This window comes from Seriola aureovittata, chromosome 18, assembly GCF_021018895.1.
Source record: "Seriola aureovittata isolate HTS-2021-v1 ecotype China chromosome 18, ASM2101889v1, whole genome shotgun sequence".
Lineage (NCBI taxonomy): Eukaryota > Metazoa > Chordata > Actinopteri > Carangiformes > Carangidae > Seriola > Seriola aureovittata.
The window spans coordinates 12,149,981-12,176,152 of NC_079381.1; the positions used below are offsets into that span (position 1 = coordinate 12,149,981).

Consider the following 26,172-nt stretch of genomic DNA (forward strand, 5'->3'; position numbering starts at 1 on the left):
ACACACACCACAATAGTTTACTAGACTCTGAAACTAAAACCCAGAATAAGAGAGTTGGTAGACAGAACTGTTAAACAAAGACCAGATGGTTGCTCTCATAATGAAAGATGCTGCTATGCTTTTTTTCACAATACGGCCCAATCTGGACCACACGTTTAGATAATGTTACAAATTTCCTTAGTTTTTTTTCATTTGGCAACTCACAAAATGAATTTTATTCGAAAAATTTTGGTACCGTCAATATACTGTCCATATACTGTATGTACTTTAGCCAATGGTGTAGTTAAAATAGTACTCCACCAATCTATCATTGCACTCCTATAACAGCTCACTAAGACCACTTTCTAATTCCACAGGTTTTTTTTTTTTTTTTCATTTTCAAACTCATAGTCCTCAGATGCAAGACATCACTTCAGAATCAGCCTTTGCGTCACTCCCTCTGGATCCACAAAAGACTTAACACAGAAAATTTTTCACATCTGCAGTAGCACTCCCCGAAACCTGTAAACATACTTTGATGTGTAGAATCAGTGGAGTTAGCCTTCACAGACGCTAATGAGAACTAATGGCACCACTATTAACACCAAATGTCTGCCAACGGAGCTTCTTTGCACCAACTTTGCCAACATTAGAGACTGCCAAGCAGAATATTTGTGCCCTAGTTGCACAGATGAGAAATAATTTTCAAAGGAACCAAGTTGCAGTTACCATGTAAATTTATTTTAGATCAGACATGCGTCATCATCTGTTGATGGTGGGGCCTTAAAGACCTTATTGTCATTTTTAGCCTTCCTCCATTTGCGTTTATTAACACTGAGAATCATTCAGTATTTACTTGGATTTTCTTGGGAGTGTAATTGATTGTTCTGTCCTAAAGCTGTTAAACAGCAGTGGCTTACCATTGTATTTATTTTTTTAACTGATGAATTAAAGATATGATGTGATCTTATTATTGTTTTAAAGATATCTCAGCCTTTCTATGGTTGACAGACTTAACAGAGAGGAATACAAAAAAAACTAAATTGTCATCACGTCATCCATCAGCCTTCCTTACCCTCCCTTCACTTCACTTGACTTCAGTGTTGGCCCTTGAAAAACACATTATCCGACCTCTGTTCAAAACATTTCCCTTTGACCCCTCTAATTGCCTCATTTTTTAGTGCTTTTCTTGTGCTCCTCTGCCAAACAACTTGTGTAGTTACAGGAATACTATGAGGCCACCATGACTGTCAGAAGAGGAAACCATTGTACTCACATACTCAATTACAGATGCTGTGAATACAAGCATCAACTAAATTTGTAAAAATTATAATGAGATTTCAGAAATTGTTTTCAGACATACTGCTGGAACTCTTGAAATACACGTTATCACATTGTTCTTGTCATTGAAAAGTTCTAATTGTTCATTTTAAAGATGAACAATTGATGCAGAAGTCTAGCATGGGACATTTATGGGTGCAAGAAGACCTCCAGCAAAAACCAGCCCTCATGCAACACTTCCTCCTGACACAAATAGCCTTTCCTGCCCTATAAATAAACACTGTTGGACTTGGAAAGCAACCAGCCTCATTACACTTGAGGGCTCCTCATAAAGTCCGAGGAGTAGGGCAAAATATACTGTATCGCTCACTTCAGTTGGGATAGGGCAGGCAGTTCAATCACACTTGCACACACACTCACAGATCCATACAGACATCAGTCAGCGTACAAAGAGTCAAGTCTGAGTAAAAATATAAGTTACACAGATTGTGTTAAGATCCATGGACAAAATTTTGGGCAACAAACCTGAAAAGGGAAACAGTGTTTGTCTGGCTACTCAACTTAGACTTGAATCCATAAAACTGTCACTTCCATCACTTAAATCATTAGATAGAACTAAAAACACACCTCACAAACGTTTGCGAGTGAAAACAGTTCTCGGAAGTAAGCAGCAAATCAGTGTGCAATGCCAAAAGTCTCTCATGAAGTTAAGTTCTCATAGTTTTTTCAGGTGAACTGAGTATAACCCTTCCCCTATCCATCTCCTAGCATGAATATTGTTCCAGTTGTTCGGAGCAAGCCAAACTAAACAAACCCTCTGAGTCTAACTGGGGGCGGGGAGCCTGACTGCCCTTCTTACTCAAATAGGGTTTCTCTCTGGCCCGCTTTCTTCCCCATCGTCCCCAATCTCTCCTCCTTTATCTTAGTCTTTTAATCATCTCTTCCTTTATCCAGTTCTTGTTCCTCATTACTTCTTCATCTGTGTCTCTCTTCTCTCATCATTCTTTACAACTCCTCCCCCTTTTCCTTAATTCTTTCAGCTGAACTCCCCTCATCCACCATATCTGCTTCTGTCTATCTTTCTGGTGCCGCCATCATTATCAGTGATGAGTTGCATCTTACACCATGACTTCATCTAAATGAAGTTCTGAACTGTGTCAACAGACGCGTCAGTCGAGTGAGTCATTGCACACTGGAATTTTAAATTCATACTGATAAATATACCTCCACAAACAAATTCTCATAAACACGTATAAATAACTATACACATAAAGCAGCAGACAAGCACCTTGCATCATCACCAGTGTCCTCACACCCACAGCAGACAACAAACAAGCCCATGACAAACACACACCCACACATAAATGAGCATGCACACACATGCACCGACACAAGGATCACACCTGCCTCCCTTTACCATGCTCAGTGCTTCGTGTTTTTGCTGACGAGCAGGTTTCCTGGCTGTATGTCTGTAGTTCATGTACACAGGCAATAAGGTATAAAGAGATCCCATGAGCAGTTCCTGCTTTAATTGGATCCATGTTTAAACAGGCCCTAAGCCATTTTCCTTTTGCCTTGACTTGGATTCATTTAAACTATTTGAAGTCTGTATTTTTTAACATTCTTGGAGAAGGCCATGTGGTCTAATCAAGGGTGAAACTTAAGGATTGTGAGCACAGTGATATAAACAACAGCTAACTAACTCTGGCGACTAATTTAGCAGCATAGGTGGACTGGACATCTTCACAAGCTACTGAAAGCAAGTACACTGGTACAAACAGAGACTGCTACAAACATGCTCTTCATCATAAGACTATAGCCAGTTCCATGAAGGAGACATAAAATAACATTTAGCTAAGTGAAATTTACTTTATTTGCTTAACTGATAGGGCTTATGTCAAGACTGACATGCTGTATGACAAGCACTGCTCCAATACCACCGATAATGCACATGAAGCAGTATTTCTGTTCATACCGTTGGGTGATCAAATCAAGGGAAGCTTAAGCCACGGCTTGACTTCTGTATGATTGGTTGGTGGCTAGCTCATCCTCCTGACAATCATGATTGAATCAAACTGATGAGCATCATGAATCATCTTTATTTTTCCTTCTCTGCATTGCCTGCACATATCTTTTTACATCAATGTTGACACTGAACTGCATTTTCTCTCAGCTGCAGCTAGATACAATATGAATTTGCTGTATGTAGTAAGTGTGAAAAGAGTCATAGTTATCCCTTGGACTCCTGAACTATCTCCTGCAGACAAGGGACAACACATAGACAGACATACACCCTTCCTCCACCTTCTCTCTACCAGATTAATGCCGGGCTGTCCCTGAGGTTTAACTGTCACTCCCAGTACTAATACCCTTTCACTACACCCAGCCAGAATAAACCATTCCATGCCAAACCAAGTCAGTCTGGGCCAAATCAAACAGTGCCAAGTGGAGATACTTCAGGCTGTGCTTCAGTTAAAAAGAAACCAATAACTGAAGGACTGCTACATTATTAGGTCACTACATAATGATTTTTATGTTGTGGCTGCGCTATTTTTCAACTTTTATGAAAAAAAGTAGGGCATAACATTTTTCTCTAATGGCTATATATTCATTGATGTACTAAGAAGCCAGGGAATGGTTTAAATTCAAACAAACTGTGCACAAAGCATTTTTAGAATATGTTTTCAGATGATCAGCATGTGATTTTCGTTGTAGTGCTGCTCCAGCAGAAACATTTCATAACTCCTGATAAGTAGAGCTCCATTCCTCCAATATTTACAAAGCTAAATTCAGGTTCTATAGGTGTCAAAAATACAGTAAACGCACAGTTTAGTCTCCAGTGTCATGTAGCCTGGATGAACTGAAGCTATGAAACAGCTGTGCAGAGTAAGAGGAGACAGATTAATCCACATATCAATTAGACACAGAGAGTGGATGATAAGGGGAGTGGGTGTGTGTGTGTCTGCACATATGCTGGATACTAGTCTATGCACATGGATGTGAAAGCGTGCGTGTGTGCGTGCGTGTGTGTGTGTGTGAAAGCCTAGAGTAATCCCGCTTAGTCTAGCAGCTGGGGGAGCAGGTTTAAGTAGTGTGACAGTATGAAGGGTTGAGTGAGGGTTTAATATTAGAACCACTGTCAACAATAGAATACACTGATAATAACAAAGACAGACTTGGAATGTGTAAGTATGTGTGTGCATGTGTGTGCACAACAGCACTAAGTAATGTGCTTGGGGGATGGTAGTAAAGGGCTGAGAGTAAGATAATAGTCTAAGCAAATTAACTCATTTAGAGCAGCTCTGCTCAAACAGCAGGGACTCAGTTGTTAATGTAGTCTCAAAGGGCCGACGCACTCTACAAGAGTTAATTAAGATTTCTATAATTACATGACTGTTCTAAGATTACATTTGTTTCAAGAAAAACGGCCCTGACTGCCATCACAATCAAAGTTTTGTATTTTAAGACAAAGCTCTTGTAAAGATGCTTGTTTATACACAAAATCTCATATTTGAGATCTTTAACATCTTTTGTTAAATGAAAATAAGGGTTTGTAGGTAGGTATCAAGGTATCAAGAAAAGTATAATTTTGGTATCAGTGCCAAAACTCAAATATGATATTGTCAAGCAATACCCAGCCATAACTAAATCTAACAAAAATATTTACATTAATACAGATAGTGCTGTTTGGCCACATATTTGAATCCCAATCAATATTCTACAATCAAACTCAGCCTTAAATTAATTAAGTATATTAGTATAATTACAACCAGTTATTGATCAATTGACAGACACAATACAGTATCATTTACATTCTCACACAACCTTATTTTACAGGCTTTGTGCCCACCTCAGTTCTTTATGTGTCAAAAAAGTCAAATTGGTAGAATTGGATTTAAATGAAATCAATGAGGTCTAATTTAACACAACACAGAGAACCATTCTTATCAATTTCGTCAGTGCAGGTTCACAGCAAACCCATTTTTGACAGCTGACTGTTCAGACGTGGCTCAAGCAAAATGCCTGTAAGTCTCTGTGTGGCTGTTTGCCAAACCCATTCCCAGAAACCAGATTACACCGTCTGCTTGTCTTAAACACTGCTCACACACACAGAAACTCCCTCATTATACTGACTGTTTGGCCAAATAGGCTTAACTGAAATTATCCACAAACGAATCCCAAAATGTCAATGATGTATTCCAAAGACATATTGAAGCAGAAACAGCACTCAAACGTAGACACAGAGTCTATAGACAGACTTGCAAATATTTCACAAGAACACACACATACGTGGTGGAAACACACAAATTTAGAAGAATTCCTCTGATTCACTTTGACCTTGCATATCTACACACCTGCTTTGAGAGTTTGATAAAGCAGCACTGGTGTCTCTCCCTTTTAAGCACTGGAGCGCGCAGAATTCTGGTGGAAATTTATTGTGGAAAAAGTCAGATCACAACACAGCCATGATGATCCTTTTGCAGAAAAAATTCTGTTATTATCACTGCTTTGTAATCTGTGAGAAAAATCACACATTCAGTTGTGTTCTCAGTTCATCTTTTGTGCAGCATTAACGCTGTTTAACATTAAGGTTGGAAACGCGCAAGCACCTTTAGTGTAGGCGGCGTTTTCACACTGCTTAGCCTTGCAGTGCATTCACAGGGCAGTATTTGAGAAAGCCGATCTACTTAACCTGGTGACACATCCTACGGAGTCTGCTTGGCTGTACAGTTTTAGATAGTTTGCATGCTATTTCTATGGCCCAACATATTTCCCAACAATCAAATATGCTGCTAGGTCATAAAAAATATTTAAAGCATTCTATGAATATAATGTGGGAATAAGGGTCTGTTTTTTGTCAAACTTAATTGAGTACATGACATCCAGTTAGAAAAGCCATGGTTGTTCAATGGTGTCTTAATTAAGGGTTGTATGTGTTAGGTGATTCAAGCACAGCTTTAAGTGCCAGCATTTGATGGATAGAGTAGTTTTATTTCATATTGATTGCAGCCTACTGCCTACATCATCCCTTACCATAAAAGAATAACCTGAACCAAGAAAGTACAGTGGCAAATGTGTGTGTGCGTGGTGTGCAGTTAATATTTTTTTTCTGGGTGATTGTGTAGTCTCAGATAATCATCACACAACCTGATCTTCACGTCTTTCTTATTGGGTACAGCAGCCAAACAATAATAACAGCACCTCAAGTTTGGAGTAACTTAAAGTAGGGCAGGGAAATAAATTAATCTCAAATGGACTCCAGCCCTAATTCCTTAAGATTGATCAAATATTTTTTCTACACGGATGCTACATTTAAAGTATACACTTTAAGATGTATCATCCCAGAGGAAATTTAGAGGTTTGTAGCTAGGTATTAAACATCACAAATTATTAAAAGAACACACACAGAGACAAGGTACTAGAAGAAATAAAACTAACTTCTAAAATCAATGTGTAGATGGTACAAAAAAACTAAATAAGATAAGAAAAACTCCTTACATCTAAATTTTAGAAATGAGAGTTATAATCTGGACAAAGTAAAGTGCATGGGCTCATGTGTGTATCTGCGGTTGAGTCTTTCTTCCTTTTCTCCTTGAGTTTAATATTCAAACCCCAAGATATCATTTATGGCTGCAACACTACATCAAATAGAAGATGTCTTGTGCATAAATTGTTACGCAATCCCTGCTGTTCAGCATGAAATATTTCTCATGTTTGGAAAATTCATGATGTGCAATAGAATTTAAAATCAAGCTTGGTGGGTCTGCACAGTGCTTTGATATAATGACTCCTGTGTGGGCCAGGTGGCATTGAACAGGTGAAATTAATCAGAGTAATTATGTGTTTGCAAGGTGTGTAAAATGACTGAACGATAAAAATTGAGATTTAAGGCTGAAGTGATGGGAAAGGTTTTGTTAATAACAGACATTTATATGTGTTGGGGCAGGAAAAACACATTGGTTCTTTTCCTGCTATGTGTCAAAATGTCTGTTATTACATTGAACGTCTTTTTGATAAAGAAAAACCGTATTGTTGATGTCTGTTTGAACTATATTGTGTTCTTTCAAACTTGTGTACAATTAAATCATCAAGGTTTTAATAGTAGGCCTTATCAGTGAGCTCTACATTTTGCCAATATCCTGCATGTATCATATTACAGAAAAAACACATCTTATTCTCAGTCCCCTTTTTACACGTCTACTTTATATGGGCCTCATGTTGTAGACGTGTTTGAGTAGAGGTTTCACTGCTTGATGCATTCAGTTCACTGCACTGCACGACTACCCTCAAAATGAGGCATTTAGTAAAGATCTGACACTAAAACACATATTCCATTACACATTATCTGGAAATGTCTTGACTTCATAAAAACCTCTTTACGAGGGCATTAAGTTTCTGTTATTTTGTTAAAAAGTGAAGGGCTGGTTTTGGGGGGAACATTCCTGAGTAATCTGTCACTGAAACACACAGCCTAAAATAGAACCTAAGAGATATTTTCTTTCTATTACGGTTGTTCAGGGCTTCTATAAAAAGCAATGGAATGACTATTGGCTCAAAGGACAAACATCCTGGCTTGTGGAACTTTTTTTTTTGCATATCTTAATCATGACCATTAATTATAATCACTAAGTGTGCAATGTAATAGTGACACTGTTTTACCCAGGTTTCCTCTGCATACAAAATGAATGTGTACTTGAAAGAAGGTATAGTGATTCTCTATTTCACAAAAGTGCTTCACAGAAAATAATTTTATCTGTAAACTCAAAATATAGTAGTTGGTCTGACATAGTTTTCCAGAAACCAGCAAGACAGAAATACACTGTTTTCTGATTATAGTACATAATCAATACACCAAGCATGACATACATACACAGACAGTGCAATATTGACTTGGATGATGGGCAGGGCTTGGCATGAAACATGAAATACATATACAGCACAACAATGCAGCATCGTTTCCTTTTCCAAACAGTACCATATCAATGTACACATATGAAAACAGGGTTATATTACAATTGAAGGCAAACCAAATAATTTTGAGATCTCCAAGCGGTCAAACTGTGACAATGTATGTGGGTGTGAGGTCTGCAAAGGCATGCATGACTGCAAATGGCCTCAGTCGTGTTTCTAAGCAACATTCACATCTACTGATCTTCTCTTTCTTCTCTCAAACCGCCTACAACTGGCTATTTTAGTGAGGACAAGCATCTCACTCTGAAAGCATCAAACTATTTACAACTTACTGTAACAATACAGGTTTTGACTGGAAAGCACATAGTAAAGGTGAGACCGCCACCGTCCATTTTACTCACTAAGGGGGAACTATTGTGACCTTGCAGCCCAATCCTGGACTCAATATTTTCAAGAACAATGGACACTATTGTACTCCCCTACATAGCTGACTGAATTTGCAATCATTTACTAATATTAGGACTTTGGCCATGCAAAATTGCAGGCTGTTAAAAGGAAAAATAGCTGTTCTTCAGGTTTTCTATTGATATAAATATATTATGCTACAATATTCCTTACAAAAAGTTTTAACTGTGCATTTGAATGTTCTTCAAGTCTTTGATTTGCTCTACACTAACAGAAGTCCTGCTCTCTACACAATCCATAATCCATACTCCAACTATGCCCTGCAGTATGTTGTGACTATAACTGAGTAAAAGCAGGGATGTACTCCACCTAATTCTTCCTGTGTGGGACAGTTTCTCTCTCAACAAAGCATGCCATTTAACCAGAGCTCATCATCCTGCCCCGCCACACACTCTTAATCTCATGGAAACTGCCTACATAAACCTAGTGTCTCATTTCTTCACTCCATATCCCAACTTCTCTACTTTGCGACACTCCCTCTATCCCCTAAAACTTATCCCATTCATCCAGCAGCCCTCCAGACTTTTCCTGTCTGGCATTTAACTCTGTGTCATTACGGTCACCGTGACAACAGATGAGTCAGATGCTGTGGAGACGCCTCACTTCCTGTGAATCTAGAGTATCTTAGACTGTGACCGAATAAATGACTGAACCAATATGGAGAAATTCCTCCCCAAAGAGTGATTCATAGTCAGCAGGATCAAATCCTCATCTGGAACAGTCAAGAGTCAGAGTATCTGAATATACTTGTGGTCTTTGTAGGATTAATAAAGAAAAAAAACTCACAAAGTGGCTCAACATGAGAAGTGTGTGGTTTCTGTGTTGCCTGTCTGTGTAAAAGTCTGTGTCATATCGCTAACACCACAAATCATGATTTTTCAACCTCATGACCCCTTTTTCAGGGTCCTAAAATTCTCATGACACCCCATCAGAGCTGACAAGTTGTCATGTGAAACTGAACATGGCATTCTTTTTTTCTGTTTACAAGAGCACAGAGGGAGCTCTAAATGGATTACATGGACGTTATCATTGAAATCTATTTATTTTATTTTTCAAAACTATTTATTTTTTCTTAAACAAATAGCAAAATGTCAACAAGCCACTGGGCCCTGCTGACCCCAAGGTTGACAACTCAACCATAAATCATCTGCAACTGCTCAAGCCATACATACACAGACACTGACTCAGCCATACAGACATACACAAGCACACATGGGCACACACTTGACACAGCCATGAACATATGTTACAATACTTACATCAGTTTTTCTAAACTTGGCTTTAAGGCTCTTCATGTTCAGTCCGGTCCATGCAGTCACTCACTCAATCACTCAGTCAAGGCTGTGAAGGAAAAAAAAACACAGATGTTTAAACTCAGCCTCAGTGATGTTAGCTTCCTTTTCTAATGTGATTTAGAGTTTCTGAAAAGACTGAACTACCTGACTTGTGAAGTATTTTGTGACACTGTACCCACTCAAGTACAGTCAGGATGAACTGTAAATGTGCAGTGCAACATCAGGGATTTATGGAGGCAGTTGTCTACAGCCTTAGCAAATCAACATTTTCCTGAAAAAACTCAAATGTGCTGTACTCAATTTATAGTTTCATATTGAGTTTGATCACAACATCTATACTCAAGCTGTAACAAATATTAGGAACTGTTACAATCACCTATTCCTCTTTAAAAACTACATAGTTTTGGGAATGGACTTAGCATTAACACATGCAAATCTAATTTAAACCTGGTGGTGGAACTGGTATCTGGTTTTGTATTGTGTCCTATTGGGATGTTTTAAATTACCACAAACTCCTTGGGGATGTGTGGTGACTGTATTTTTACACCTCAAGCGTATTTCCAGTTTTTCATGCCTGAAATTACCTTGTTGACGACTTGCCCCCAAAATATCTTGGAGGGTGTTCCAGCAAAATTAGGCTACTTACTCCATTATTTTTATGTCCAGAGTCCTTTGTGTGAGCTTGTATTTCAACTGAAAGAACTTTGTAAGCAATTAAAGACTCTTTGCAATGAATACTAGTAGTGAGGTCCTGAAGAGATCATATTTTTAAATGTTTGCATTCATAAAGGTTTGCAGACACCAAGTGCAAGTTAGGGTAAGTCTTGAGTTTTTGTATACAGATCCTGATGTGTTATTAGAGGTGTTTTGTGCAGTAAGTGGGTGCACCAAGGACAACCATGTCTGGGCTCCTCTGGCAACATTCAAGCGATTCAAATTAACACATTTGCCTACCACATTCATTCAGATTTACTGTAAAATAACAGCAGTCCATCAATGACAAAGTATGCAGATTCAAAACCACAATCAAGAAGCTGTAGTATGAATTGAGAACATCTCTATAGATATTAGAGGTTAATTAATAAATATCATACAAATGTGTGGTCTTCTGTAACACAGCTAACACTGAATCCGCTGTCATGATTTGTATGAAAGCACGAACTGGGTATTGTAAGGGCCACATAGGCTACTTACTGCCACCAGTAAACAATTCAAACCACAGTTGACCAAGTTGTTACCTGTGCATATTTTCATTTCATACAGCTTCTCAAACAATGGAAGTGGTGTCTGGATACATGAATAAACATGGGAGAAGCTGCAACTCGTTTAGCACAAGAAGTATCAAAGGCGCGAGACGTGCATCGTTGTACACCAAACACTTGAATATCAGATTGAGCTTTGTAACTACGCCGCGGGACAGCACAGGACCTACTTGTTCAATTTATCGCCGGGAGTAACAAACATTAAGTTGTGAGGCTTTTGTAAAAATGACTAGCAATTACTTCGACCAACGACATCTTACATGATATGAAAATTACTGGACACTCTTACCCTGTTATGTGTTGGAGTCGCAGGAGGGCTGGACACATAAAAGAGACTGACACACAACCGCTTTTTGTGCCAAAACCAGATTAGCTACCAAACCGGTGAGAAAACAGCGAGCCGTTGTTAAGCTAAGTCGAGCAGGAGGATGCATAAAGGAGAAGAAAACAGTGCGCCCGCAGCTACACACTGACCCGAATCGGCTCGCATACATTAAAAGTTGAGCTGTTCACGGACTCTAGCCTGTCTCTCGCTCGGGACTCAACTCAACTCAACTGCTGTAGCCCGGTTTAGGAAAGTGACGTCACTGTCCCAGTGCTCTCGTGACCGCGGCGAGCGAGCCCTCTTGTGTTCTCCATTGTGGCCATAGATTGTGGCCCATTCATGTTCTGGTTAAAGGGGTATTTCCCACAAAACCATATTCACAGCTAGAATAGTAAAAATTTGAATAGAAGAAAACCTTCTCACTCTTTTACTTGTTACTTCACCGTACGTTCACGCGTATATGTTTTCCAGACTGATATAAAAGGCTAGATGGTTGTAGGTTTTCATGCAGTAAACTACCATATGGAAGAAGCTCCAATATAACCATTGATGAATTATGAGACAATGGGCACAAACTTTTTGAGTCATTTTGTGTCGCTCTGTAGTCGTTTTGACACAGACATTAAGATTAAAAAGATTAAAAGATTGAAAGATGTCTTAAAAGTGTGTTGCACATTAGTTTTGCAACAAGAAAGCCACTAAGAGCTTTTTCAAGGTAGAATATATGGCCAAACTGCTATGTTTGATCACATTAAATTGTGTTGATTTACCTTATAAAGTAGCCAGGGAGTGTTTGTTTGCTTAAAGAGGACCAGAAATTTAGTGTTGCGCTCCCATAAAGCTGATGTACTTCCAAGTGCTATATTTAAAAAGAAGTGGACAATACATAGGTTGAAATATTCTGATTTGTATTCCTTAAAATCGGCCAAGCTTCCAAAAAGGCTGGTTCCTACATTTCCCATAATGCATTTCAGACATGACAAAAGCTCCTCCAGATCCACAGAATTTATTAAATTTTTTCATTAATTAGCTGTTTCTACAGGCTGTTTTGTCTTTCCAATAAATTGATACGTGGTCTTTATGTGTAAAATCAGTGTGTATCAGTGTTTATCATCTGTAAGACTGAGAATCTCTGTAGACAAGTCATGTTAACATTATGGGCCTATGTTGCAACAGGACAGTAGTGAAACTTATTAATGCATGTAAGAACATGTCTGAGCTGTAAGGTTGTAATGCTGATGCCATTTGGTAAGATGAGATCATGTAACCTAGCCTACCACATTATCTGTGTGTCATAAACTGAAACCATTCATTCAAAGAAAATATTTTAATTTTTTTATATACAGCCTATGGCTGTTGAATAAATCGACCACTTTTCAATCCGTTCAGCATATATCATTCATATACAGTTTATTATGCTCTCTACACCTGGCAGATCTCAAAATATCTCCTTAATGAGTATGGGTAGCTGTGTCTTTCAAATTATGTAGTTTTGGAATTTCTGTCTAAACAATCAGGGAAAGGAAATTGACAGAGAAAAGGAGACAGCGCACACACAGATGCATAGATGACTGCTCGTAGGATAGTCAGGTTAGGCAAGGTGTGGCTCTTTTATATGAAATTTTGACTCAACAAGTGCTTTGGCTCTAGTTTATAGAGCAGCAAAGAATGTAGGCAGTGGCATGGAGTCTTAGAAAATGTTTAGACAGCGACACCTACTGGAGAATGTATTTACTACATTGTTTTTCTGTGAAATGAATAATTTAATTGATAAAATAAAAATAAATGTGTAATATCTGGTGGTTTACACAATGAAACATGAAAAACATCAAAACATTGGCTATTTGCATATGCTATAAAATATTTGATGTGTTCTTAATCTAGATATACACCAAGTTATGCTTAAACATGTACTGATATACTGATTGCATGCAGGCATAGTACACACACACAACAAAATATGTCATTCAATTTACATGGCTCCTGTGTTATTAGTGACCTTAACAAAGTGATAGTTCTATATTTTACTAGATCCTGTCTGCACCCTTCAAGTCAGGATGTGTCAAACACTGAATTTACCTGAATGATAGTAGGAAACTAGTTTGTCTGGCCAAGAAATGATTCAAGGCAATGAAGTGCCTTGCTCAGGGGTACTTCAGCACTGTTAATGTAGAAATTAAGTACAGAGAGGATGAACAAACTGGGGAGAGGAAAGTAAGGTTAGGCCTACATTTATGTGTAAAGCCTACACATGGCCACGTGTGTGTTAGGGAAGCACTGGCACAAGAATGAGCTCTGGGCCTTCAAACACCCCAAGTACTAATTTAGCTAAACACTGTTGTGGGCCCCTATACATAACATACAAGACAGCTAATAATGCAGGACCCACATGGAGGAACTCTGTGTACATATTCTTGCTTGGGGGTTGCATATAAACAAATAGATTTGCAGTTAAGCAAACCAAATCACAAACCAACTGTAACAAAATGATATTGGACCTTTAGAACTTTTGGGGCCCTCTGGCACTCACTTTGCTGGTCAGGTAATTCAGCCTTGACCCTACATCAAAATAAAATAGCAGCATAGTCTCCTCTTTTACATTTTTTACAAAGACAGAAACAATGGTGCAATTAAATCTTCTGGATTTGTTTACACAAAGAATAATCAAGGCATAGCCTGAGTTTTGATGCATTTTGATGAATGTTAGAGATCTAATTTGATGTAATTTAATGATATTAATGTGTCTCTCACAATTGGCTATGTAACACTCAAACAGATGGCCACAATACGCAGCAATGTAGAAAAATTGACATTTCCTATCATGGAAAACCAACTTGTATTTAATTTTTTGTCACATTTGCGTCAAATTTTTGTTTTAAATGTTTACTTAAGTACATCAACAAATCAATTTAGATCTGGTTGTTTATCTCATACGAGTCCATATTGGGTTTTGTGTTTGAAACACAATGGTCCACAAAAAGGTTCTGACTGAGGTTTTATCAGCAATACTGTCATGTGATTAAAAACAAAGAGTGTTCATCTTCAAGATAGATATTGCCCTACATTTTGGCTTTAACAACCAGATAATGTGGAAAATAGTAATTCTGTTTATCACCAAATGGTTGTTAGAGTACTGTCACATTTCAAAATTATATACAACTTACATGGGCTATTTTAAAGACATTGCTGTAGTGTATTCGTCACGGCTTCATGTTCCGGGAAGCCGACGACCTTCGAGGAAAGCGGAAGTGGTATCGGTGAAACATTTCATTCCGGATGTGTGTCTTTGCACAGTCGAGCAAGTTCCTGGGAAATCAAAACAAACACAGCAGACACACTGTAGCTAATGTCAGTGAAAGCTTACTGAAAGCTGTATCTGTTAGCGATCAGCCTGCTGTCTCATCATGCTACTGAAATCATGCTGCATTTACAGCGTAGGAGTTTTATCTTTGCTATTCTTGATCACGGGCATTTCTTTGGTCTTGAATAACGTATTTCCACATTTATTGCAGTCGGTAGTTAAAAAGGTAAGCATCCTTTCCAGACTAACGTTTTATAACAGGCGTTAACATTTGACAATCTGCCAGTAAGCTAACTTAGACATTTTGGTGACAGCTAATGTTAGCTTAGCTTGAGTTGATAAAACAGCAAAGCCAGCCTTTGACGCTGTGTTTCAACCTCGCTTCTGAATTTCATTATGAAAGACGTAGCTGAACAGCTTTGTATCTCTTCAGCTCAGTAAGTTGAATGTTTTACAAATGACTCACATTTATTAATTCAGACGACTCCCTAAGTTGGCCATGTTGTGGCAGCTGCTGCCAGTACTGCCATGGGCAACATGTTTAATGAACTATGTTCTCATGTCATATTGGTATTGTTACGTATATTAACTTTAAAATTAAATATCTGATTAAATTCAGGGTGAAACATTACTTTAATTCGCCTAGTTTAGCATTTATAAGCAGTATACAAACATATAGCTAGCTAATATATGGTTTCTAACACGCTTATGTAGTTGCACACAGCAGCTAGAGGGTCATTTTTAAGTGATTAATAAGGTAAAGTAGTTTTTCACAGTTACTTTGATTTCTGTTCCTGCATTGTGGTCTACTTTAATGTGACGTTAACAGCGTATCATGACACCCAACCCACCACTAGCTGCAGATTTATACACCAGTGGTGATTGTCATATGATGTGAGGACGCCTTAGTCAGCAGGAGGTAAACTGTCTGAAGTCACACAATTCTGTCAACTGTACGAGACTAGTAACCCACTGATCTTTGTCCCTCATAGGAAGTAGTTTTGAAGAATGGCACAGAGGCATTTGAGGCCTGGGAGAATCCACCAGCACCCATCTACATGCAGTTTTACTTCTTTAACCTGACCAATCCCCTAGAGGTGCTGGATGGGGAAAGGCCTGCTGTGGTGGAGATTGGACCATACACGTACAGGTGAAAGCAGAATAGGAGAAAAGCTTCAGTTTTTCTTCTGTTTTTATCTGTTCAATAAATAAGAATTACAGATGTCATAGCAAGAAGACAAGCCACTCGGTCTTAGAGGAGGGGAAGCGAAAACAATTGTAATCAAGGTGCCTCCTCCTAAACATGAACAAAAATTAACAGAAGAAGCCAAATTATCACATCAGTAAAAGAAAAAAAAGTCACTTACATTCAGTCAATTACTGCTATTTTTGTTGTGAGTACAAAGCTTTTGGCTGTGTTGTCGCAAGGTAGAAAGGTGCCAAAATGCTGATGATTAGATTAACTTAAATAGGAAAGAAAGTACCCAAAGATCCATAGGGCATTTACATTATACAATACAATACAAAATTTTAAATGATAAAGAATGTAAGTCCACTATGATATCAATTCTTAAAATAGACTTGGATGTTTTTAATGGTATTTTTTGACTTAAAAGAATAATGGCCTTCCCTTCCCTTAAGGCACCAGTTAAAAAAAAAAAATGACTGAACCAAAGTTTACCATAGTAAAATTAGTTTTACATGAATAGTGTGATTACAGTGCATAAGCAGTGCATAAAAGCACCAAAGCTACCACACACAGACTTGATAGCGGTCCAAAAAATGTTTGGAATGCTTTTGTCCAGCCTTTCTCTTAGATAGCTTTTGTTGCAATTTTAGTAGGCCACTGTAAATAGTATACAAAATATAATAATTTAAAGAAATGCATTTACAACCGCATGTTTCTGCCATTACTTACTTACTGTCTTTTTTAGAAACAACAGTGACAGTTTGCAGAGGCAGATCCAGAGGGATAATAGTGTGACCCTGTCTCTGGCTAGCTTTAAACAGCTTGTTTGACTCAGCACTGACAGACACAGTAGCTTTGTTTGAAATCAGGATTGCATTTCTGAGATATTTATATTTTTCCTTCCTTATTTTCTGCCAAAAAAAGCCTTTCATCCCATCAATTCAGCATTACTTTGGCTTACAATAACCCTTTGACCCATTTACTCACCCAGTCAATATGTGCAGAAGTTCATATATCATTTTATCCCTGCTTTGGTAGACATCTTAACATAAGGGAGATGTGTGGGTTTTTTTTAATGTTTTTTGTTCACTGAATCAGTTAAACCGGGCAGGTTGCAGAGTTGTTGATAAAAGTTATTACTCTCTTTCCCGATTCATTCATGTGTTTTAAGTTACAATAAGGTGATAATTAGTTGTGTAGAACAGTTGAGATTGTCCTTTTAAGTGAGGAGTTTTGTGTTTCTGGATTGACAGTAATTTCATCATAGAAACTGTCGCCATTTTGCAACAGTTGCAAAGATGTAGGTTTTAGACAGGAAGGAAGGGATATAACTTAAAGGAAACAGCTGCTCCTTTGCATAATGCTATATTTAAGTCAGATATGCATTATGATTGTCAGTATACAACTTTATAATTATTTAACTTTAAATGTGTTTAATATTGCACTCAGGACTTAGGGAGATTGATATTGTAGAACGATAGAGACATAAACTAATCCTGGACAAATTTATATTTGGCTGCAGCACGGTAACAAAGAGCTTGTTGTCATGTCTGACTATCAACAGTTAACCTCTTTCCACCTTAACCTGGTTGACTGTTATATCTTTTGTACACAGGGAGTACCGGCCTATGGAGCAAGTGAACTTCCAGGATAATGGCACTAAAGTAACAGCTGTCAATACTAAAACCTACTTATTCCAGCGTAACATGTCTCGAGGTCCAGAGAGTGACCTCATCAGGACAGTCAACGTCCCTGCCTTGGTGAGCCAAAGAAATCTATGAATTTGAAAGTTTATAGTATTTAGTGATATTTTGAAGGTGAGAGAAGATTAAAATGTCCACCACGTGAATATAAGGGGTACTGTTGAATAAATAATAAGTACTTTATTCTTTGGAGTAACAGCACTCAGTAAATCTCTGACTATTATCCCATTTAGTGTTTTGCCTTCTTAAGAAGTTCTGAGATGATTTTGACATCCACGAAAAAGCAACAGGATTGTCCAAAAAACTATTAAACTAACTTGACACAGAGATGAAATAGTTTAAGTTCACAGATTAGTCCATGTTGTCTGTTTTTTTTATTTTCTTTATCTAATTATCTTATTCCCAGTGATTTGATTTCCTTTTACTGTAAAAACATTGCAGCAGGATGTTGCAGAACTTAGACTACAGTGCTCAAGTAAATTATTTATTATATTACCTCGTATTTTGTTTGGTGCACAGGTTGTCTTTAAATAGATCCCTCTTCTTCCTCTCTCTCGTAGACGGTAATGGAGAGATTCAAGGACGAGCCTTTCTTTGACAGTCTGATCTCCTCCTACATGAAGTCCACTGACGAAGGCCTGTTCACCACCCGCACAGTGGGGGAGCTGCTGTGGGGATATGAAGATGCCCTGCTCAGAGCCATCCAAACTGTAAAACCTGATCTGGATGATGTATTCGGACTCTTCTATAAGGTCTCATTTAAGCATTACGATACATAATTGTATAGTTATTTCAGACTGGAGAGTTCATATTTATAAATGGTACAAAAGATATCAGATAGTTGCACAGACATTTCTTTAGAATCACACAAAGAGTTTTTTGTGTAATTGCATAGACCCTCATGGGACCAGCCATTTCCTTGTGGTTGTTTTGGCTTTCTTGTGCGAGAGCTGGTTGTTGAAATTATTCTTTTTTTTTTTTCTTACAGACCAATGCTTCCAACGACGGTGAATATATGTTCTTCACTGGCCAGCAAAACTACAAGGACTTTGCTAGAGTTGATACATGGAACGGTGAAAGGTCATTGTCTCCACTCACCTCCAGTGCAAAATAATAGAACTATCTGTCGCTCTGTAAATCCAATCAGTTCAAATGTTTGATTACATGGAATTCAAATGGATGGATAACGATTATATCAGGCTTATTTTATCTTGTTTGATAAGAATAAGAGAGCACAAAGTGAGTTCCTTGTTGATTTTCCATGCCATTGTCATCTCACAGTTGATTTTACACTGTTTCTAGGCATTTATACTGATAAATGAAGTGATTATTCAGGCTCATCAGTTAGTTAAAGTAACTAACTCACTTGTTATCTGTGTAACGGAAAACATGTAAAGTCACTCACACTCACTCACACCAGTGTTAATCCTCCTGTTTGACTTTCTGGATTTCTCTTCCATCTCTGTCTCTCTTTTAAAGCCTCGTTGTTTCAGACTCCTCTGTTGTCTGTGTTAGCAAGGTATAAATAATGATGATATTCCACATTTGACTTGTTGGCCAACTAACACTGCTGGCCAATATCGATGTCACTCTCATGCAGTATCTGTCAAATATGAACCTACAGCCAACAGAAGGTTTGCTTAGCTCATAGACCCCAACGTTCAACTATTCTTTAACACACAAAGGATTGGCAAAGCAGCAGCTTTAGCCAAGCTCCTACCGACCTAAAACGTTTGCAGTCTTGATCTACTGCAGGCCCACACTATTTAAAACATTTAAAAACAGATTTGTTGCCTGATGAATTGGTGAGATGTCCTTCAGTCAAGTTGACAAAACACAAATGATGAACTGCTTGAATGCTGGGCCATTTAAAAGGCTGAAACGCTGATGCGAACAGAAAACATTAACATTGGAATTTTGTGCATCCATACAGCTCGCTGAATTGGTGGACATCTGATGAGTGCAACATGATTAATGGAACCAACGGAGCATCTTTCCATCCGGTCATCACCAAGACCGAGAAGCTCTACATGTTCTCCTCTGACCTGTGCAGGTGCAGTGAGTCTAAGTACTGTGTGTTAAATGCCGACGGCTTCGCAGTGGGTAACATGAAAGGGATTTCAGTTTGGTGTACTTTTTTTGTCTTCTTCTTTTGCCGACCATTATTTTTCTGGTATTCCATTTTGCCTGGTTTGAGTTGGCAAAGAAAAAACGGCCTCTCCTCAATCATGCTAAAAATGTCTGCCTAAGCCTTCCTCCCTGCATTATTCATGTCTGGATATTGGATTAGGAATGCCAATTTAGCCTGGCTGGTTGCATGGCTGGTCAGTGTTAGCTTCTTGAATGAGGTCACTGGTAATGTTGATACCTATTTAGTGCTGCTTAAAGCAACAAATATCAGCTCTGTTTAACTGTTAACACACTTCAGATCTGAGAGTGCAGCATTTGCATATTAACTAACTCTTGCTGAGGTTGTGAAAAGACAGGTTTATGCTTTATGAGGCAGGGAAATGTCAACTCAAAATTTGGAAAACCAGTTTTTGCCAAGCAGGCTTTCAGTAAATCATCTTACCACAAAGCTCATGCACAAAATGAATGCAAACCCTCCCTCTTTTGTTGAACTTTCAGTTTTATGGAATTTATTTGTTCTTGCAAAGGTTAACCAGCGTCTGATTCAATTTCCAAGGTCTCTGTACGCTTTGTATGAGGAGGATGTGACAGTGAAAGGGATCCATGGGTATCGCTTCGCTCCCCCCAGTGAGGTGTTTGCCAATATGACCGTGAATCCAGCAAACGCAGGCTTCTGTGTCCCTGCTGGAAATTGCCTGGGCTCTGGTGTGTTGAATGTCAGCGGATGTAAACAAGGTGGGAAGCGCATTAAGCTGTTGTTTTACATGAAAACAAAAAAACTGAACAATGTTTCATGAGGTCACATAGGCAATTATTCTTTAGAAAGCTGTTTCATCATGAATGAACGAGTGTTGAGTTTTCCAGGGCTGTTGTTTTTCTGAATCTGCTCTGCTTAATAACTGAATCTTTTGTGTGTTCAGGAGCTCCCATCATCATGTCTTCACCACACTTCTACCAGGCAGATGAGAAATTTGTTGAGGATATATTTGGTATGAAGCCTAACAAGGAAGAGCATGAGACTACCATTGATATCGATCCGGTAGGAATTACAACTTACATTCTTAAATAAGTAATTTGTGTACATGTTGTTCTAAAACTTTCTTTACTTTATTAATTCATGTCTTGAATATGTTTTATATATAAATTTGTATAAAACCCGGCACAGTGACAGTTACATTCATATTAACCACTAGATGGTGTACTATCTCAGTTTTATAACTGCAAGCCAATTGTTATCCACTTCTTTAAACAGTGGTTAAAAATTAAAGCAGGCGTCTTGGTACGGAGCTGTCACCAAAGATAAGCTCTAACAGCTCTTATCATGTGTAATAATAACTGCCTGTGGTTAATTTGTGATAAAGAGAATTAGACTGAAAATGGGTTGTTGACGTGACATGACATTTTCCCTGTCACCCAAGATAAAAATGAATATAATTAGTATTGTTAGCATTTAAAATGTAGTAAATAGTTAAACATTTCTTTGTTTTGCATGAACCTGTTGTTAGAAAAACTTTGTTATTAGATTTTTTCAATTTTTCAGCCAAATTTCAAAATTGCCCTCCGGTGTGACTGTCTCAAGCATGGTTAAATAAATTATAACTTTTATAAATTAAAAAAACAAAAGCATAGACATGTTGACATTGTGTCTATTTTAGTAAATGACATTCATTTTTTTCACCTATATATTTTCTAAAAGCATAAGAATGTTATACATTTGTATGTCCTCTAGTGTGACTGACAACTTTAATTAGTTTAAGGACCCCATTCAAGGTCATGTTACTGAAGCCCGTTGTGAATGTTAAACTGCATGATTATGGAAAACTATGCAAATGTGTCTTGCTAACTGCTAATGACAGGTTAGCCAGGAATAGCAAGGTCAATAACTGACATAAAAGGCTGAAACATCCTTTGGTGTGACACCTGTACTTTTTATTATTTTTTGACCATTTTCAGGGTTTTTGAATGCAATAATTACATTAAAGAAAATAACTCTGCAACTCTGCAAATATAAAGTACCTATTGAAATGCAGTAAATTTTTGACACAAATACAGCTCCATATTCCTTACCTTACCTTACCTTAGTGTATGATCTATATTCACTTTTGTTTTGCAGTGTTTTGTGTCAGTTACAACATTCAAAAATCAATAAGAAATATTGCTTAGAACTTTTTTTGACAGATATACTCCAAGTTTAAAACAAGAAAAGATTTACTGTAAATGATTCTGTAATAGTTCAGCTATCAAAAGATGTTGTAAAAATAGGAGCTAATAAATTGCTCATAATGCATTTCCCTTGTTACAATTTATTTGCTCCAGTCCTGAACATGACATCATTTTAAATGCTGCAAGAAAGGAGAGTATAAAGACATAAATGTTTGTTCAATAATAAAAAAAAGTTGAGGTTGAATTATAAGACAGACTTCTGTTTATCTGTCTTCAGATTGTTGTTTTTCTTTGGCATCCATGCAGTGCTTGCTTTCTAAGAAGATTTTATTTAACTCCTTTTTTCTTATTGCAGTATATTTGTAGGAATCTGCACTGATACAATTTGGAGTGTATTATTTAGTAAACTGAATCTTAATTTGGTGAGAGAAGCAAAATGAAGAATGTATTGTGATGCAGGACTATCAAAGCTGGTGAAAAATGTGTGGACAAATGACCTAACCCAGCATGCAACCATACACTTCGATTTCACACAAATTCATGTTCACTTCTACTCCTACGTGTAAGGTGGTAGCATCATAAGTTCAAAAGGTGTCTTTGCACCCGGTAAACAAGCTACTGTTTTGTCTGTTTATCCTCCTTCCTATACTGTAATCTTCACTGTGCCGCCGCATGAGATCATCGAGATTGATCAAAGTCCTTAATACTGGGTCATAAACACTGGATTGTGATGCCCTGAACATCTTCATTAGTAAAGCAAAAGAATCAGCTTGATTGCCAACGTCAGGCCTGTGATTTCCACTCAGACCACCTACAATAAAGATCTATGCAGATGCAACCCTGTTACAACAATCACAAAAATATGTGTAGGTTGGTGTCGAAAAATAAGAAAAAATGAAACTGAAAAATACTTGCAGCACAAAGATCTTGCACGTAATATGTAGTGTCTGGGTATTGGTACTGAATATGCTATAATGAGGCACATCTGTTCATACACGAGGTGCGACAGGTCTAAATATACCAGTGTGCAGTATACTGCACTGCACCGTTGAGTTCCTCTTAAGTCAACTAAACCAAGTCTAATTGTGTTTTGCAGCTAACGGGAATCATTCTGCAAGCAGCAAAGCGGATCCAGGTCAACGTGTATGTGGAAAAAATTCCCAGCTTCAGGTAATCACTTCATGGACTTCATCAGTATCTAGTTACTGCCAAGAAATTTACATAACCTCTCCCTTTTCTCATAAAAACTCCATACTGGCTTTAAATGAAGCTGTAATGACTGTATGGCTTCCTACGGATGGGTCGGGTTGCCAGTAAGATAACTGTAAAGCAATTTTGCCATCATCATCATTATGAATGGACTTTTGGACAGACCAGGCTCACTTGTTATGCGTCTACTTGGCATCTAAAGGAACAAACAGCAAGATAATCTTGAGTCCAGACCTACCAGATGTACGTGTCATCAAATGTCATGTAGAAAAACTAAATGTAGAATATACTATATATTTACACACTGAACAGCACGCCCGGGAAGATTTAGTCATGTTTGGAAATCATTTGTTTTCTGAAAGTCATTTTCCATTTATCATCAACTAACAGGCAGATGTTCAAAGTACTCAAAAGAACATCTAAATAATTATGATAGCAGACAAAACATTGTGAATAATTTTATATTTTATTTAACTTTTTTTTCAGTCAAACAGGAAACGTGAGGACAATGGTCTTGCCTGTGGTTTACCTAAATGAGGTACAAATACACAAACACACACATACACACACACATACACACACATACACATTACATTGATGAAATGAAACCACATACATTCAGACAGATGTTTTTCATAGTATTCAGGTCGTGGTCAAATTTCATGATCAGGAACTCTGTTGCTTATAAAACTCAAATTCTAATGTCTTTCTCTGCTTTCAAAAACTACATTACAAACATGAAATGAGAGAAGAGTATAGAATATTTTGATGTTTACTGTAATAGATAATCAGAGTTTTCTTTGTTCACTGCTTTATGTAATCTTTTCTCTTACTGTCTTCTCAGAGCGTTGTCATTGACGACGAGTCAGTCATGAAGCTGAAGGTGATTGCTGTCGAGCAGAATGTTGTGGTCAACATTCCGTTCATGCTGATTGGCGCAGGCATCATTCTGGGAGGAATCTTCATGTTCCTGATGTGTCGACAAAAGATTCCTGAGGTGAGTGTGTGAGTCTGTGACATTAGAGCAGCAACTGGTATGTGATCATATAGAAAAGTCTTTTTAATTTGAATACGTTTTGATTTTCTGTTGTTTATCGAGAGAAAGAGAGGGATGTTATATTGGGAAATTAAGAGTATTATCAAATAAATGATATTTCGCATTGAGCCTATGCAGCGGGATGCTGCACTGTAGAGCCCGGCTGTCTCAAAGTAGAGGAGCTGCAACACTAGCAGGCCCGAGGCGGACGAAATGCAGCAGTGTACAATGATGAAAGGATCAGATTTTTATCAGCGTTAACATGTTTCATGTCTGGTTTGACTTTTTCAGAGCACTGCTGCTGAACGACAGCCCCTGCTCTCATCATAGCACCAAACAGGATTTGAAAAGAAGACGATTGTCACGTTTGCAGTATAACTCAACATCTCATGGGTTCAGTAACAGTTTCACCCCTAAGTAACAGTTTCAAAGTGTCCATTGTTAACAAGAATTACTCCTTTTAATCTGTTTTTAAGTCTGTTGGTTTAAGAAGGTGAAAGGAAAGAAGGAAGTGAAGTGTTTTTTTCTTTCTTACAGGGATGGGACTAATGTCTTCCTCTCATTTCAGTTGTAATGATGCTGAAATCCCCTTTTTTTTTCTTTTTTTTTTTCAAATCTTTAATTGACTTTATTTTTCTTTTTAATTCTCAATATGTGGCTTAGAACCTGAGCAGAATAATTGAACTCTCCTTCAAAATCTGATTTAGATCCTCTAGAGAGACGGGTCAGAACAAATCCAGAAATTAAAGGATTTACAGTGGTTTGGTGAGACTGTTGAGGCGGCACGAATAAGAAACGCTAAAGAAATGTCCTCTTGTTCCTCTTTCACATAATTTTTATTTCTAGACATAAACCAAGTGAACAAAGTCAAGCTCTGCAAAATAGCTGGCAGATCTTTTTATCGCTATTGTGATGACTATTATTTCCGTAGCCTAAAATTTGCTGCTCTCAGAAAATGGTTCTCATGTTGTTTCGATATCGTCATTTTCAGTCATGCCCTGTCCTCCTTTTCATTTAGACTTATCACTCAGTCTCCTGAGGTGTCTGAAGCTCTGAATCTATCGTGAATCAGATCAGCTTCATTTCAAAACCATGTACCCTGCTCTAGCTTTCGGTGGAAACACAGTAATCTACAGTACACATGTATATAGTATGATGTGGAATAACAGCCAAATAGTATTACTTCAACAGTGGCAATATAAAGGGAAGGTTGTTTTTTTTGCCAGGTGTGGATGTTTTGTTTCAATATGCGCTACTTTCTTTCCCCTAATTCCAATATGTCGGCATGAATGTGTGATTTTTAATTTCTACAGATATTATGTTAAAATCAGTGTATACAGAGACACTACTGATAAACTTTTTTTGCAAATATTAAATAATGTATACCTTTTTAACCTCTATGATTTTTACTTTTAAATTCTGCATTTCTGAATGTTATTAGATTAATGGAACTTTATTTAAAGTTTGCAGAAACATACAGTGTTTTTTTGTTTTGGGCTACAGCTGTTTGGATAGCTCACTCCTAAAACCTAATGGCTTTTCTGTCCAGAACTATACAGAATGTTATTAAAATGTGTCCGTTTTAACCAATGTTTCAAACACATCACTGACAAGCTGTCTACCATTAATGTAGTTGTGGAGGTTTTTTTATATGTTATCTTATATATAAGATAATATTGTGTGCACCACTGCTACTGCATAGTAAAATCAATACATAATCACTGTTTACATATAATGGTTCACGTATCCAACAATTTGCACATTGTCTTGTCATTTGCTACAACCTCAATAAACTCTGTGTGCTTCATGTTCTCCGCAGGTGTGTTCGTGTTTCCTCCATCACACATTGCAAAACGACTTGATAACGTGCTGTATCTTTACTCACCTTGCTTTTTCCTTTTTTTAATGGAGGTCACCATAAA

General features: G+C 37.7%; 2 protein-coding genes across 3 annotated transcripts in view; one reads left to right on the plus strand and one right to left on the minus strand.

Annotated features, from left to right (window-relative positions):
* The window catches only part of rai14 (retinoic acid induced 14), a 39,122-nt gene extending 27,357 nt beyond the window's left edge, over positions 1-11,765 (minus strand). The window contains exons 1-2 of one of the 2 annotated variants that reach the window (XM_056403661.1): positions 11,484-11,765; positions 9,897-9,978 (exon numbers count right to left, since the gene is read on the minus strand). In XM_056403661.1, coding sequence (XP_056259636.1) covers positions 9,897-9,932 — 36 coding nt within the window. In that variant the 5' untranslated portion in view covers positions 9,933-9,978; positions 11,484-11,765. The remainder of the gene's footprint in view (positions 1-9,896; positions 9,979-11,483) is intronic. The other variant, XM_056403660.1, reaches the window with a different exon arrangement.
* A 3,041-nt stretch (positions 11,766-14,806) lies between these two features.
* On the plus strand, positions 14,807-26,062 carry scarb2c (scavenger receptor class B, member 2c). The gene is made up of 12 exons (XM_056404059.1): positions 14,807-15,046; positions 15,813-15,970; positions 17,625-17,769; positions 18,273-18,464; positions 18,701-18,792; positions 19,646-19,765; positions 20,399-20,577; positions 20,763-20,881; positions 23,102-23,175; positions 23,701-23,752; positions 24,059-24,211; positions 24,542-26,062. Exons 1-12 carry the CDS (start codon positions 14,924-14,926, stop codon positions 24,578-24,580), a joined length of 1,446 nt encoding a protein of 481 aa, XP_056260034.1. The 5' UTR covers positions 14,807-14,923; the 3' UTR covers positions 24,581-26,062.
* Positions 26,063-26,172: the final 110 nt, after the last annotated feature.

Coding starts and splice junctions, on each gene's coding strand:
- scarb2c (XM_056404059.1), top strand. CDS start 14,924: ATGCTACTGAAATCATGCTGCATTTACAGCGTAGGAGTTTTATCTTTG. Junction 19,766..20,398: donor TTCTCCTCTGACCTGTGCAG/GTGCAGTGAGTC, acceptor TCAATTTCCAAG/GTCTCTGTACGCTTTGTATG. Junction 20,578..20,762: donor TGTCAGCGGATGTAAACAAG/GTGGGAAGCGCA, acceptor TTGTGTGTTCAG/GAGCTCCCATCATCATGTCT.